Source organism: Amblyomma mixtum, chromosome 2 (genome assembly GCF_055824585.1).
Source record: "Amblyomma mixtum isolate Tamu chromosome 2, ASM5582458v1, whole genome shotgun sequence".
In the NCBI taxonomy this organism is placed as follows: Eukaryota; Metazoa; Arthropoda; class Arachnida; order Ixodida; family Ixodidae; genus Amblyomma; species Amblyomma mixtum.
Genome location: NC_143013.1, coordinates 275,880,778 through 275,898,127, shown reverse-complemented (window position 1 = coordinate 275,898,127; position 17,350 = coordinate 275,880,778). Strand labels below are relative to the sequence as shown.

The 17,350-nt window shown below is 47.5% G+C and overlaps 1 protein-coding gene across 1 annotated transcript in view; it reads right to left on the bottom strand.

Annotated features, from left to right (window-relative positions):
• LOC149364076 (uncharacterized) overlaps positions 1–17,350 on the bottom strand; it is a 110,813-nt gene that overhangs the window by 90,048 nt on the left and 3,415 nt on the right. The window contains exon 2 of the mRNA XM_089568632.1: positions 216–1,091. Coding sequence (XP_089424758.1) covers positions 216–1,091 — 876 coding nt within the window. The remainder of the gene's footprint in view (positions 1–215; positions 1,092–17,350) is intronic.

The window sequence follows — 17,350 nt, the reverse complement described above, 5'->3', positions numbered from 1 at the left end:
TGTTCGGCAGAGATTTCCCGTGGTTGGGATTGGGAAGGAGAACGGAAGGGAGAAGCTGCCCTGCCCGCGCCGCTCACCTGCGAGTGTTGCTCGACAACGTTCGCCCACGTATTGGAGCCGCCGTTCTGGAGAGGTCCGAGGTGCTTCGCTGCACCGGCATGAGGCGGCAGTGGCGCAGCTGGAGGTTTTCCCTGGCTCCCGGTAGAGGAATTCACAGGCTGGTCCGTGGCTTGGTCGGCAGCCTTGGCCTTCAGCTTGTCAGGGCCACGCTTGCAACGCCTGCGTCGGTTCCGCTTGGATTTATGCCCGCGTTCGGCATGCGGGGGCTGGATAGCGCGATATTTAGCCGTACACGCAGGGCCCCCCGTGGCATGGGCCCCGCAGCACACTGAACAGTTTGGGTTGCACTCGTGAGGGGCCCGCACCCCCTCAACGAGTAGAGTCTGCTGTCCGCATAGGCCACACCGGTCCAGCCTCTGGCCGGGGCAGGCGTCAACGCGGTGGCCGACCACACCGCAATGTCGGCAGGCTGGAATGGTCCGCTGGCAAGGCCTAACTTGTACAAGCCCCGAGTCGTAGTGCACGAGACGTGGCTTTTCTGTTCCGGCGAAAGTCAGTCTCGCTTTGTTGGAGCTCCCAAATTTACGCACTTCCACGATGGTGCCGTAGCGCCATTGGAGCCTAGTACGGAGCGAGTCCGTAGTGTCAGAGTTACGCACGGTAACGACGCCGTAGCAGGCGTCCTTGCCGTCTTGGCGCAGGTGCCCCACAAGGGGGACCCTCCCGCCGGGTGCATTACGTTTGAAATCCCCGATGATACGGTCGGCTAGCTCGGGTTTAGCAGTCTGAACAATAATCAGGTTTTGGTCTCTTACCGGTATTATGGTAAAGCCTGATGAGGGTTGCGTGCCCAGGAGAGACGTGAACGCCCGGCTGTAGCCGGTCTCCTGGAAAGTCTCGTACAACGAGACGCGGGTCCGAGGCTTGATGGCGACAACGTAGTCGTCTGGAGCAGGCTTCGGGATAACAGACGGTTTCAACTGCGTGAGCAGTCGCCGATTGCGGCCCGCCGCGTGCGGTGCGGGTGAGTGCTGGTTTCCGGCGTGAACGCCGGCCGCGTCTACGGACGACGGCTTTAAGGCTTGGTCTTGCACTCGGCGCAGCACTGCGGCGTTCAACGCGGCGCTGCGAAACCTTGCCGAAACTGGGCCTCCGGTTGCCGCTGGGGTAACCGTTGCCGAAACTGGGCCTTCGGTTGCCGCTGGGTTAACCGTTGTCCAGTGCACGTTTTCGGGGTCGTAGCCCCGGCAGGAGACTTGCGTAGCAGCCGTACTGGCGTCGGTGGCCAGAGGCCCCGATGTGCCGGGTACCGGTTCGGCCGTTAGGCCTAGCCGCGCCACCAGCCCGATCGGGCCATGTGTTGCCCTAAAAAGAGGTTTAACCGGGCCCACCTTGGAAAAAACTGGTGTCCAGATGTTCCCGACAGCTTTCGGTGCACGTTGGGGTTGATCTTGCTACGGTCAGGCGGAAACTTCCGCTGCTCCGGCTGAAAATCGGCGGAGCCGATGCGCAGAACGTCTGACTCCCCGTGCGAACGCGCGCGTCCTTCGCATTGGAGAGGCAACAAAGACGCTTGAAGGGGACGATGCAATGGAGATAGTTGATACCAAACTGATTCCCATGTGGGAGGCAAAACATGGCATGAAGCGCAGACTAAAGAAGCAAAAATGAAACCGTAATCTTAGACGCAGGGTCGCTTGGCGTAACAAAGAAATTGAAAACTACGCGATCAAATTATGCGATCAAAATTGGTGTAGCAGATGTGACGAGATGGAAGAGGGCATGAGCCTTTCCAAAACGTGGGGCCTGCTGAGACACCTGTTAGATCCGACCATTTCAAAAACCCAATTGAGAATTAGATTATCAAAAGCCAGCAGGCACACGTTTGAGGGAACAGATGCGGAATTTATGGACAAACTAATCAACATGTACATTGGCGATACCCATAGTACCACTCTCCCAGAATACGATGGAGCTACCAACGAGGAGCTCGACGCTTCCATCACGGAGGCGGATGTCAGGGCAGAAATACTGGGACTAAAAATGAAATCGGCCGCATGCCCCCACGGGATAACTAACAAATAAGAAACCTGGAAGACAACTCCAACAGCGCTCTGACGGAGTACAAGCAAGAAATTCGGACTAAAGGCCACCTGCCTCGACAGTCGAAGTCGACAAATATATAAATGATGCAATCGTCTGCAAATAATCTGGCCTTGATTTCTGAATCTTCAATGAGGTCGTGGCCTAGTGGTTTGAGCGCCCGTCTCGGCTGCGGGAGGTGGGTGGTTCGAAACCAACCCACCGCCGGGCACCCACCGGTCAAAAGGGTACAAGCGTCCCCCGGCCTGGCGCTCGGCTTCCTTTAGGGGTGTACGTTTGGGAGAAGTGAAAAAAAGGGCCACAAATTTGGCTTATGCCGCACGAGGCGGACTTATGGTTGCTTGGCAGGGGAACTTATCACTCATCCGCCAAGGCAACTGTTTGGTCTAAGACCCTTTTCCCAAGCATTTCTCCCTAGAAGAGCCGAGCACCAGGCCAGGGGAAATCTTGTACCCGTTAAAGAAACCGGTGGGTACCCGGCGGCACTGGGGATCGAACCCAGCACCTCCCGAATGCGAGGCGGATGTTCTACCACAAGGCCACGCTTCGGTTGCGGCTTAAGTTCTTGTTCCTCCTCTTGAATAACGACACAAAACTTGATAAAACTAGATACCTGCTTACGCCTAATACACGTGTCACAAGAACAAAACATGAAAAACATCTATCTGAATATAGATACCACAGTGATGCATTCAAATTTTCATACTTCCCGCATGTAATCCGTGAATGGAATATGTTGCCATCTGAAATTGTAAGCCAGCTCACTCCTGAAGCATTCGTGTCGAAGGTAGCAAACCACTTTCAAAACGGTTAACATTGTCACCATGTGTCATTTACCATGTTTCTTTCTATGAGAGTGAAAAGTTCCTTCTCTGCAGTCTTTTATTGTGTACTTTTTCATGCATATGTGCACCCAATCCTGTTACGGCCTCAAAGAGAGGCCAACAGTATGTAATAAATAAATAAATAAATAAATAAATAAATATATACAAGTAACAATAACGGTCCGAGTACCGAGCCCTGTGGTTCTCCCGATGTAACGTCACACACCCGGGATGTGTTTCCGCCAATACTTAAAACTGCCTGCGGCCCACACGATAACTTTCTAGCCACCGAGCGATATTTGAGTTTCTGAGTACTGACTCAAATTTGCTTTAAAATTTTCTATGAGTTACCTGATCGAAGGCTTTCCTAAAGTCTAGGAATATTACGTCAATTTGCCCTTTCTGGTCAATGATTTCGCTAAAATTATGCAAAGTTTCTATTAATTTTGTAACCATTGACATGCCCTGCCGAAAACCGTGCTGACATCTATTCAAGAATTGAATATCTGTTAAGTTTTGCCGAATGTGCTTTGAGACAATGTGGTCTAGAAGCTTACAACAGGTCGACGTTAGAGCGATGGGACGATAATTACTGACCGTTTTTGGATCTCCAGTCGTAAGAATATGAACTATTTTGCTAATTTTCCAATCATCGGGAACCATGCTTGTTGATAGTGACTTCCTAAAAACTAGTACGAGGTATCTAGCTGACCACTGTAACACCCGACATGTATCCATCATCCACAGCTCGACATGCGGCAAGCTCGACCTCTAGACTACTGCTGCCTGCGAAAAACGATGCCTCTCAATCCCTGGCAAACATGTATGCGCATTCAGAAACAACAGGAGCATCGCTACGTAGGGTGTCCGGGTGTTAGAGGAAATGCGGACGTGGCAACGGAGGCGCTCTTAAGAATGTACAGTGTTCAGATATGTGATCGAGGATGGTTAACGACACTAATTTTGATTGCATTACACCAGAATGCGCTTCACGAAACGCGCAGAAGCCCTTCCCACGTGAACAACAATCTGAATGGCGAGCATATGAAAGTTGGAAACTTTCGCTTGAAGGAGTGTGAAGAAATGATGAACGTCTAGAGGATAAACTCTCAAAGGCAGCACTTACCGGAAGGGTCTGTTATCCTTGTGGGACGCACCCATAATTAAGAGTCATACGTATGTGCGGCGGGGTAATCGCAGCTGTATGTTGCAGTTAATTCGTTGCCAGGATCGGTGCCGTGATGCATCTATTGCTTGCAATTCTTTTCCATGGTGGACTAAAATTTTGGAACGTTTTCGGAGAAATAAGGTCCATGTGTAGCTCATGATTTAAACTGTGCAGTGTGCTGTGAGCGCTGCCGATGCGTGCTTCTGCCAGTAGGATACCCAAGAATGCCGAGGGGCCACGAAACAAAAGTTTGTAGAGCAAAGCTTACCGGTTTAGAGCATGAAGAAGAGAAAACTGTTAGAACTTTGCTATATTTAGTGAAGTTAATCCTAATCTGTCCCCTCTTTTTCCCTCTCTTTGGTCTCGCACTTCTCTCTCTCATTCATCTAACTTGGAGCGAGGATTTTCCCTCTCCACTTTTCCATCTGCCAGGGCCCATTTAATTAAGTCAGTAAAATTATAATATTATTTAAACTAAATTATTAATTGAATTAAGGTATTTCGGCTTAGGCTGTAGATTGCAGTCTAGAATGGAGGGATATACAGCTCAACTAAACTACAACCGCTCTCGCTCTGAAAACGCTAATGCTTAGATTATTGCGAGGATGCTTTAGTGAACAAAGCAGATCACTTCTGGAATTTTGTTAGATTTGTTCCGATGGCTAATAAAAAAAAACGTCAAGTCAAGCTAATGACATACGGCCCATCGATACTTAAGCTGAATCCCTAAATATTGCAGTTTAAATTTATATATTCCGTTGGCTGACTAGCTGATAGCCTCAAAACTTAGGGTTCTAGCATTTATTACTTTGGCGTTGGTAAAAAAGACGAGTGCATTGCTGAAGGCATGCTCAAGCCTTCTTACAAGAAATTCCGGTATGAGTCTTTCCATGAGTACACGGTAAATCAGTCGACATATGTGCACGCCAGTACTGAATACGTACTCAATCATTTCCCGTGGGCATTACATGCCATTGTTTCTGTGGCGATTTCTGACGTGCTGAGGGGAATGGAGCTGTTAGTGACGTATTTTTTATGATATTTAGTTTGCAGCGGTTGCTAGGAGGTCTGCCCTGTTGCGCACGATGGAAACAGCCTCTGTGATGTTTGCGACGGCTGATTTTTATTGCCATTTTTCGAACTAATCCCGCAGCACTTATTTCAAAGAACAGGTTACGAAACGAACATATATTGATGTTCTGAGAGAAGATTAAGCACTCTAGCGCTTTCAACGCGGCTTTTGAACTGATTATTAAATTAATTTTTGTTTGCAGTGTGTTTTTGCAGTTGTCATTGGATTTTAGCCTGAGTCAAACTAAGAGGCATGGTGACAATGTTGGTTGCAGCGTCACTATAAAAGCGACGATGGAGTTGCAGAGCGTACGGTGTTGCACACGGCCAGTTTGCTTGTGTCGGCGGAAACAGTTCATCGCTTGTAAGAAAAATGGGGCTCCTTGCAAGTATGGTATCTGCCACTCTGGCATTCGTTGTCTTTCAAGGATTGTAAGTGCACTTCTCGTATTCGTTTCCCCTGCCGAGCAAGGAAAGTATGCGAGATATCGCACAATAACATTTTCTGCTAAAAGAATTTTTTTTCCAAAGCAGATTGCTGTCACGTGCAGGAAGCTATGCAATTCCTAATCAACTACTGATGTGGTTGAGGGCTCTAGTCGCTGACTCCAATGTCTGAGAAATTACGGCATAGGCGGCAGATGTTTGGTGCTGTGAAAGGTGTACCGATAAGTATTTAAAGTCTTCCGTGTAATGGTGTCATGCAAAGAATCAATCAATTGTATCCTGCAGTGTAAACAAAAATTTCAAATTATTTAAATAATAAAACTGGCACCAGATCCAGGCCGCTACGACTGTGTATTTGGGTACAACCCCCGTGCCGCCGGGACCTAGCACTAGCTTTTCATTGCCTTGTGTTCAGTTTCACTGTAGTAAAGCACTTGGAAAATGACGTTTAAAGACCCCACTTGTTGAAGACCAGAAAGCAAACAGTAAACTGCAAATTGGAAATTGCGGTATTTAACGTCCTGAAACGACACTATAGGGGATGCCGTAGTGGAGGACTGTGGTGTAATAGGAACCACCTAGGGTTATTTAATGAGATGTGCGGTGGTGCTGCGGCGGTGAGAGTATGATTCGACGAATTCGCAGCTGAACCACTATAAGCCACAGCAACTGAACCACTACGACGTCTACGGTCGATAAAGAACCTTAGCAGGGGCACTCTTGTTGTCTCGTTATCGGTTTGACCGGTCCAGCCGTGGCAGGTGGCAGTTGAATTAGTGAATGGCCGCAAGAGGCTGCTGGTGAAGAGCAACCTGGTTCTATACCTACTGGTGGCAACCTGCCATCGCCGGGCAGGGGTGGATTGCTCAATCGCTGCACCACCTCCCCAGGAGTAGTATGAGGACTCCCAGGGATCTATGAGTGCAAAGTTGAGAATGACCGATTCCGCGTATATGGGCCTTAACCCATTAGCGTTAACGCACCTTACCCTTAAAGAGGATCTTCAGTCCGATTTTGCCGATCTTTGTCTGAAGCCTGCTTGACGTTGAACTGAATCTAGAACAGAAAGCGAAGTGAAAACTGAAGTGCGAACGAACCAAATCCGTTTTTGGCGCACACAGACTACAACTTCCGCCATTTTTTGAGAATCATCCTTTTTCTGCGCACTAAACGATACTAACATTCTATCCAGCAGAGATTTGAAACTTTATCGGCTTCACTAATCTCTGCATAACAGCTCTAGATGCTCTGAAAAAAAAAAAGATGCATAGAAATGCCGTATGTACAGTCGTAGACGCCGTACCGCGAAGAGATAAAAGGCACCAAATGAGCAGCAATCATCACTGAAGGCCATCTGATACTATGCCTAATTGTCAACATGTCATCAAGTACACTCATCGCACTTTGAAGCGCACTGAGGAAAAGCAGTTGTTCTGTATCTATAAAACAACACGTACCGCGGGTGTCACGTGGAACGCGATCGAAAGATTAGTTGATACCTGTGCGAGAATCCTCTTATGCTACCTCTACCATAAAGGCTGCCAGAGCTGAGGCGTTAACGAGCTGCTGTTTATAAGGACTTGATTTACTGTTCTTTATGGGTAGCTATATTAGTTTATGTGTAATATGTCCTTTATAAGAGCTATATAAATGAACTCTGCATGTCCAACTCTTGCTTTAGGGAGCTGTGTTAGCAGGACGTGCATTTTTTATGTGGTGAACCTCATATTCTTTCATATCCCCTTTTTGGGGTCGGATAAAAATGTTTCCGCTTTTCTACTTTCTTCAAGGTTCAAGATAAGCCAATCGAACGTCATAGATGCCGACGCCGGAAACGTTACGGTTTGCGTGAATGCCACTGGATGGGTAGGTTTACTAAATCGCATTTAAGTAAACCTTTCTGCCTATACGTGCTTCCTTCAGCACCGAAAGGCTACTCATGTCGTAGAACAAGGGAAAAAAACATGGCAAGGGATGACTTAAACATTGCGTCAAATGTCTACACCCGTTGGTATGTGTCATGCTCAACTGCGATGCTGTTCACGACGTTTCATCGTATTCTACCTTGACGATCGTCGCTCTAAAAGAGAAGTGCATCGTGTATTTGTGAAGTTCTCACACCGACACCGTCCGCTCAACACCAAGTAAAAACAGGCATTGGCACCCTCGAAGCTGTAACTCTCGGTAATGTAAGGAAAACCTATGTCGTCACCTTTCGAGACCCCTGCATCCTTAGCGAAGCCGTAAGGGCTCCACTCTACGACTGAGAAGCACACCAGAGAGCCTGGTTACTTTTAGCAAAGAGGGTACATTTAGGCACCATGCAAGTTGGATGCGTAATACGACAAGGAATCAGAGCCTGAACAAAAATGAGACACCTTCTTGTTCTTCTTGGTGGGTGTAGCGAAAAGCAGATTGAACAGGCCGCCATTGTCTGGCCACCGGCAGATAAAGAATGTGTGCCTTCGAATCTGTGTTATAAATGTGTAATAAATGGGATTTAAACCCCGTCCAGTTTAATGCAGCCGATACGCATGTTTTCTAGAATCCAATATCTCTTTTGGGCATTTACTTTTAAATAATTGTAATCTCCTTGCCGTTCTGCTGCATTAACTTTCGTTTCAGCCTGTTAAGTGTGAAAAGGAAGAGGACTGCCTCAATGCCACTGTTCCTCCGGTTGACTTCCGTGGCTTCAAAGCCCCCCCGAACACCACTGGAAAATGTGACTGCACTTGCTATAGATTCGGCAATAGCCTATCCTACTGCGTTAATGTTCCTTCGGAGCCGGAGTATGACTACGACAAGTACTATATATAGAATGCTACTACCTGAAATAAACGATATAGCTTATCCACTACACGCAACTAGAAAAATTTGTACCAGTGTCTTGTTGACGAATACATCTTTATTCTACGTCCTCTTGGTCGTCCTGTATATAAGTTTACCGGGATAAGTAGATAACATCATCATAGGCTAGCACTTTATACAAATCTAAAAGTTATGTAACCAATTATAGCGTAGGAAATTATTAGAAGAAAATTTCAGCACACGTTGAGAAAGCGGCCTCGTTGTTTGAAAGTAGGTCCTCATACTTACATTAGGAGCTAAGAATGAAGGATTGCTCACATTAAGAAACTGCAGTTTCTTTCCCTGTAATAAGGTGGTCAAAGTAAAATTACTGGGCAGTGCCTACTTCGCATTAGTATGCCAGTCGTACAAAAAGTAAATAAAATACAAGATACCATTGGTGTGGATCAAGAAAACGAATACGTCGTATATGGTGGCTTTTCTAAAAACTTTTGCACGGGTTGCTACACCTTTACCATCATATTAACCTGGAAATTTGAGAACACTCGATCAGCGTCGGACTCTCATCGTAAGCTATGTAGCTTGGTCCGACGTTGAGGATGCTGCTCCGTTTTAAAATCAGTAATGCTTCCTGCAATGGGAGAAAATGTTCTTGCGTACATTAAAACAAATCTCCATGTACGGCATCTTTGCAGCCTTTTGGAAAATGACCGCATTTTTTCGTACATTACCTTATAGTATTCTTTCAGTATTCTTCACATTTCTAAAGCAGAGAGGAAGGAAAACTAAAGGAACTAGCCAAGTACCACTAGCTACTCGTGTTTACACTTTCGTGTCTCCGCTGCACAAGAGCTTTCAAAAACAGGGGAGACTAATGGAAAATCTCGACCGTTGTCAGCGCGCAAGCAGCAAGCAATTAAGCCTCCGTTCTGAACCGAAGCGAACGAAAAAAATAGGCACTTAAATCTCGAGCATGCACTCGTTTCTCGTACCTGATTTTCACAACTCACGCCGGTGTTATGTTGACACGGTTACGCTATTCGCTCTCAGGTGCTCTATTGTCGCATAGACCGACAGGCCAATTTTGAGACCGGAAAAAGTTAGTAGACCTGAGCTAACTGGCTTAGTGCATTTTTCAGAGAAAGCTGACTGGCATTGGCGGCCGAGAGGACTGGAGTGGCAGGCCAGTTTTGACGCTTCACAGACGACTGCCCGGTTGTGTGTCTTACAGGCTTGCTTTGGCATCTCTATACTCCGTTTCATACATAGCTGTCAACGCTGCCAAAGGTACGAAAGTAGTCCGCTGCAAAAAACAAGCAAAATGTATCCGTCCGCCTCGCGTCGTGGCTGAGTGGTACGAAGCGCGCGCCTGTGTGTTCATTTTACAAAGGGCCTAGGTTCGACTCCCGGCTTGGCTAGTTTTTTTATTCATATCTTTTTATTTTTCTTATAATTATCATTAGGTAGAAAGTCAAAACTGTCAAACTCTGATGCCTACTTTGAAAAACACTGAGCTATTTACTTGCGCTGCTTACTTGTTTCGAAGGAAAAAAGCAGTGTAGTGTATTGGCGACGGACGTGATTGCGAAGTGCTGTTCTCGGGTGTTCAGTGACTCTTTTGCATGCGGCACACAATGAATCATTAATTGTGTGGTGATAGAATTCAGTGCGGCGTCGATTATTCCGAGAAGCCTCGGCTAGCGGCAACCCGGCATTGATTGGCGTACTCAGCGGCTTTAAAGTGAGCGGCGTCTGATTCGGGAAGTCTTCACTTTTGAGCTGTTGTCACAAAGAAAATTCTTTGAAGTGTTTCCGTTCGTAGTAATGTTTTGTATTAGATGTCGGATTCGGTGTGTTATGGGTGTGAGCTAGTGAGGTGAGATGGGGATTGTTGAAAGCTATGTATTTGGGCCGTGAACAGAGATTCCGCTGCGCAGGTCATCGAACGCAACAAGTGGTGTCATATATTAGCGCACTTGCCGCTGCACTTGACATTGTTATTGTGAGAAACCGACGACGAGGTTCCGTGCTTCCTGAATAGGGCTCACAAAGAGGTTGACGAAGCTCGCTGTTCGTTCTCCACACAGTAGCTTGTCATCGTCCTCTCGCGGTAACAATATAAACGAGTAAAAATTCGGGCTTCTTACACACCAATGAGATGTAAGCGCAGCGTGAGTGAACGTTGTAGCTAGCATTTAATTGTTGACATCCGCTCTCATGTTTTTAATCTTTGTAAATATCATCTTTGTAACTAAAGTTGTCCATTTGCTCGATCGTAATCTACTATCGTTGTTTTTCACTGCTGCCACAACTCACAAGAGTGTAGAAACTGGTGCTGTAGGGTATGGAATGGTATATATAACATTTGCTACGCGTATCAAGTGAGTGGCCTACAGCGGTTGTGCGGTCGGTGATCTTTACAGAAAAGAGAACAGCGCACCAAGTCTCGGAGGAAGGAAATGCTTCAGGTGAAGCACTCAAGCAGACGACATGACCGGCCGGCCTGCGCGGCCGGCCTAACTGCGAAAACCTGATACAGGAGGGACCGGGAAAAAAAACCAAAAAACTAAGGCACTCTGTTTTTTAGAACATAAAACAAAGCAATCTTTTTGCAAAATAAAACACCGTTATCATTATACTGCAATATTAACCAACATTTACATTAATTTTGAGTTCATCACGATTTTTACTTTTGACGCACTACATTACGATGCGGACGAGGAGCGCGAACAGGCGCCGCAGCCTTGGCTGCGTTGACTGCTATGTATGAAACGGAGTACACTCATGTCCGAACTCGACCTTCCCCTCCCCCTCGCTAACAGAAGCCGCCCTACAGCGGCAAATTGATGAACTGAGACGCCAAACACAATTCTTAGTGAGCAAAATTCAGGAGCTCGATGCTAAGTTAGGGGAACGTAAAGAACCTAAAGCTTTGCCTTTTCGAGCCCATACACGAAGCCGAGCCGGAGGACCGGCACCAGACTGCCTCGGTCGCATCCGGGCTGACTAGTGTGTCACAGCACTCGGCCAACACAGTGGTCGGCAGGCTCCGAATGGTGGAGCACCGCTTATCAATCCTGAAAATTGAAGTTGATGATCTGTCAGGCTCATCTCATCTCCCACACGCTCATCTCCCACACGTGTGGGCAACTCGGTTACGCGAGGCTCATGCCCTGGCCTGTCTCTCGTGAAGAACGAAAGAGACTCAACCTGGGAGAAACTCTTGGTAGCGATCATATTTCTGGCAAAGGCGGCTCGCAAAAAGTGGAGCCAGGCAAAGTTGACCGATTGGCATAAGATTCGAACAGGGGAGATACCACTCGTGCTCTTTTCTGGCGGATATATGGAGTGGGCAAAGCAGTTAGACACAATAGAGGGACAAATACTTCCTTACTTATACATATACTTATACTTCCTAAATTAGAATACGCAGCATCAATATGGGACCCTACACATGATAACCTTGTATGTTCCTTGGAACTAGCCCAAAATAATTCCGTTCGCTTCATTCTTTCAAATTACAACCGTACGGCAAGCATCACAGCCATGAAATCTAACGTGTCACTCCCACCGTTACAATCTCGCTGTAAAATTGGTCGCCTAACACTATTTCACAAGCTATATCATCACGTTACGCTTCATATCACCTATTTCATATCACCCCCAGAATACATTTCACGTCGCATCGATCACCGCCACAAGGTTGGGATCCCAACATGCCACACCAAATCTTCTTTTCAGTCATATCTTCCTCGCACATCTGTGGAATGGAACCGCCTTACCCCCGATATTGCAGCCATTGCAGATAACAAAACCTTTCACGACGCAATAGCTAACATTGTTTATTCTGAAAGAAGTTGATCATGTGTTATATCTGTTTCCACTGTGTTATGTACATTGATTTTATGTTTTTTACGCTTTGCGAATGTTGTTTGTTTTAATCTGGAGAAAATTTATTTTGTACTACCTGTTTTCACTGTATTATATTCATTGTTCTTTATCCTAATTAACCCACTCCCCTCTGTAATGCCTTTGGCTCTAAGGGTACAATAAATAAATAAAAACTTCACGACACCTCAGACCACCGAAGCGATCCGTGCAGTAGACACTCCCCTCCTGCAATTGTGGGAGGCGCGTCGGAGCCTCACCAAACGGTGGAAGAAGCAAAAATCTTAATCGCAAGCTTAAGGCTCGTATTGTTGACATCCCGGCGAAGGCTTCCGTGTATGCTGCTCAGCTCGCCGGTTCAAATCAGATAGAGAAGTGTAATTTGGCAACGCGTAAGGAGCTAGAAAGGGACATGGCGCCTCCTTCGCAGTCTCATCAACTCTGCTAAAACGAGAGGGGAGACGCAACGACATCTCCGGTGGGCTTTGCACAGGTACCAAGGTACCATGGCTCTTTCCGCGGACACCCTATGCGACAGGTATTTCCGCCGCACACAGGACCCGGTTGATCCCGAGTACGAGTACGCGGGGAAGCCGAATCAAGACATTTATGCCTCTATTGAGTTACATGACCTTAAGGCAGCCTTAGCTAAATATGCGACGAGCCACGGCACCACGGCTCCGCGCCGGGTTAGTCGAAGAGTCAAATTATTGGCGAATCTCCCCGACATGGCCTACCCCACCTGCTAGAGTACATCAACAAGATTTAGGACGGGCGTCCACTTCCTCCCTACTGGAAGACCACCTTGCTCACTTTCATCCCCAAGCTAGGCAAGACGGCGAATACCTACAACCCTGCAATAATGCCTTCGGGCGCTGCAGGTATCTGAATAAATAAATAAATAAAAATTCAGGGGGCACTTTGGCTCTCTAAAGTGCTGCAAGGCGAAATGGCGCACTGTTTGTTTTAGTTACTTTTTTATATTTAATATTTGTTTTCTTTATTTATTTTGCTGCTTTTCTCATTTTTATTGTTTTTTATTTTCATATCTTACTTTTATTTTGTTTTTATTTTCGTTTATTTTCTTATTTTTATTTTTATTTTTCCTTTTCTTGACTTTATTCCTTTTATTTTATTTATGAAACCCATGCATTCACTAGATGCGCCTTTATTAATGCTCGAACCTTGAGCCTTCGTGGCGGAGTGGTAGCGTCTCCGCTTCAGATGCCAAAGGCCCTGGTTCGATTCCCACCCTCGGCGCAGTTTCTTTTAAGCAGTGACGCCGAAAAGCGCACAAATCTGCCGACACGGCTGCCGACGCGTCTGCTAACGACAGCATGAGGCATTAAAAGCTTTCGCCTTAATAAATAAATAAATAAAGCTATCTCACTGACTTCGCGTGTGAGCAGGCTTGTGGAGATGATGTTTAGGGATCGCCTCTCCTCACACATAGAGTCTAAGGACCTCATTGGGTTTGAGTTCCGACCGCTTATGTCTGCACAGGACGTCATCCTCTAATTACACCGCGGCATGACATGGCCCACTGCCTTGCGCCACAATGGCAAGGCCATATCCTTGCCCTCAATGATAAGGGGACCTTTGACAACGTCTATCATGGCAGCATCCTGGTCAACTTGAGCCCCGCTGATTGTGGGCACAAGGCATTCGCCTATGTGCAAGGCTTTCTTTCGAAGCTTCAGGCCCTCCTCATGATCGAGGACGACGAATACGAACCATACACAACGGGTACACGGGGTACACTTAAAGGGGCGGTCTTGTCACCGCTTCTTTTCAACATTAAAATGATACTGCTTCATTACTAAATAGCCCGGGTGGAGGGCATCCATCACACACTCTACGTGGATGATATAACAATTAGAGCTATCGAAGGGAATCTCGGGGAAATGAAGGACCACCCCCAGCGGGCCGCCACCGTAGTCGATAGATGCGCTCTCGACTGTGGCCTCCAATGTGCTCCCGCGAAATGGGAACTTATGGGCCTCAGAACCAACTCTAAAAACAGCCCGAGTTTGCCAACCTCTCTGACGGGAGGTCCTACCAGAGATGTCGAGGAGCTCGGCATAATGAGTCTGTTTATCCATAACAGGTTCAGCCCGCAATCCCCTACTGTCAAACTCAAGCGCATAGGCAAACAGGTCGGACGCGCGGTCCATCGCGTTTCAAACAAACGCGACAGGTTGCGGAGCAAGGACGCGCTTAGGCTCGTCCATGCCTTCGTGACCAGCAGGATCCTCTACTCCGTTCCCTATCTTCGCACTACGAAACAATACGAGGCACGAATCGACTCCTATCTCGTGAACCAGTATACGCGACTCCCGCGGACGGCAACCGGGCGCCGCCAGCTAGACCGCCTGCCCATCTAACACGAGTGCACTGTAGAGGATACGTGCCGGATTCCGGAGCTATGGCGTCGCAAGCTCTGGGTCTTTCCTCTTCCGCGCAACATGGACACTCAGACGCACAAAGGCAGACGAGATGCGCGCGTTCGGGCCCTCGAGCAGCACCAACACGGATCCAGACAGGGTATACGAGTATACTACGTTGGCGTGGCAGGGCCGTCACCCATTGAGCTCTATACGACCGCCGTAGTTCACCAGGACGAACACGTTAACGACCTCTCATATTGAGCTCCAATTTAATGCTGGCTGAGTAGATAGCCATTGCTTTTGCGCCTGTGGCCCGAATTCGAATGTAATCACAGAGTCGCGTCGAGCCTGTGAACACTACCCGGCTGGCGGTGTTTCACCTTTCGCCTACGATATTCTAAAACTGGCAGTAAGGGAATCGGACCTTTCACCCAAACGCATAGTTTAGACTCCGGGTCATCAGAGCATTGGAGGTAACAAGGCTGCGGACGCGGACACACGAGCGCATACCCACTGGGCACCTCATCCAGGCTCCTCCTGGTCAGAGATTAGACAACCGCTGCTGCGGTTCAGGGAAATTCTGGAGCACGACTGCGAACGGCATCGGGTTTTTCTCCTCCCTGCTAAGGGCCTGAGTAAAGCCGATGAGCGAACTCCAAGGCGCCTGCCGACCAGCAATTTTTTGAGTCCTGCAATAGCGAAACATTTTGACCGCAAAATTGATTGCCACTGCCCTCACTGTGGGGGAGTGTCCGATAACTTCCACATGTTTTGGGCCTGTCAGGAAAATCCTTCCCTTTACCCAAACCCTTCCCCTTCCCGAGAAGCATGTGAGGCAGCCCTGCTAAATTGCTCGCCACTTGCTTGTTTTGTGTTGTCACTGATTATTTTGCTTGCAGTGAATGTGTGATATCAGGCCACGACTCGCCTATATATTGTGTTGTGCGGTTCATAATAAACTGTTTAATAAACTGTTGCAATATCGCGCTCTTGTGCGTGTCAACTGTCTTTCTTCGATATCTTCGTCCGGTTGTGCGCGTGCGCCTAAACTTTCATGTAATGTCATACCAACACGTCTAAACCGGAACATTAGTGTGCCTTGCCATTAACGGCATGCGTTTACCTGGTGGTCAAGTTACAGATGCTGTTCGAGAGGTCGTGCAGGTCAGTATGAGTATGTGGGCTCACTCTGCCTGCTGTGTAGAAGTTTCATCAGGGTGTCGAACCAGAATTTTTTCGGGATCGGTTCGTGTTCACGTCTTTCGGGTTCGGGTTCGGTTTTGGCTCCGGAGACACATTCCGTTTCGGTTCGAACCGGCTCGACCCAGCCCGAGCCGGTTAAAACGGGTTCTCAAAAAAAAAAAGCTTGGGGTGGCCTTTTTATTGCACTTTTTAGTACTGTTTTGTTTCTCATTCTATTCTGTCATAAAAGCTAAATATTAATAAAGTAGTCTCTCTATTCTTTTTTGCAGTCAGATGTGACGGGGCCCACCTGACTGTACAGACCGTAGCAACACGTTTATAATGAGTGACCAACAATTACAGCAGGATGGGAAAGATATACGTGATGTACTCTAGAGATCCTTCCGCGAAGTGGTCATTGCCAGTCGGCCTTATACTGCCACTGCACCGTTTATCATCTACGTGAAACACCAAATGACATAAAAATATCACTTTGGGTAATGCAGCCATGATTAAAAGTAACCACTGTATTCATCCTGGATGTTTTCAGCGTTTAAATGCAAATGAGCGCATTTTGCAGCAAGCGCGCCCTGAAACAAAACTGCGGGGTACTCATTTACGTTTTTTTTTTTTTTCATTTCTTGCTATGGCACTTTAACTGGAAAGCAAACTTAAGCGCCGCCTCAAGAGTATGACGCAATAACGTTAACGGCTTAACGCATATCTATGCGGAATTCGTCCCTCTCTACAGCGATGCGCCATTGCTCTGCGACGGCGTTGCAGCAACTGCTGGGGCTTTTCAAACCGAGGTTGTTCTTCCCATGCAACCCGCGTCACCAAAGAGAAAGAGGCAAAATAGGTGAATTTGTGTCTGATAGCGCTAGCGCAGCATTAAAACAACTAGAATGCTGACGGCAGAATACACCAGCGAAACGAGAAAAATCTAAGCTGCCATGAGCAACGAAAAAACTACAACTGGGAGCCATGAGATTCAGAGACCACTGACTAAATATTTATTATCAAGCCGCCTTCTACGGTAACCACCATGCGGATGAATCTCGCAGCAACCACGGCCAGGTCCGCACTACTCTCTCGGCATACTCTCTTTTCACGGTAACCTTCAACCCTCGAAGGGAACCACCAGGAGGCGGTCTCTGAAGAAGAGAGGCTTCCGTGGAAGATAATTTTTGCCCTATCGTCATAACCTCTTGCTGCCCCGCCGCGGTGGCTCAGTGGTTACGGCGCTCGGCTGCTGACCCGAAAGACGCGGCTTGGATCCCGGCCGCGGCGGCCGAATTTCGATGAAGGCGAAATTCCAGAGGCCCGTGTACTGCGCGATGTCAGTGGACACTAGAGAACCCCGGGTGCTCGGAATTTACGGAGCCCTTCACTACGGGGTCTCTCATAGCCTA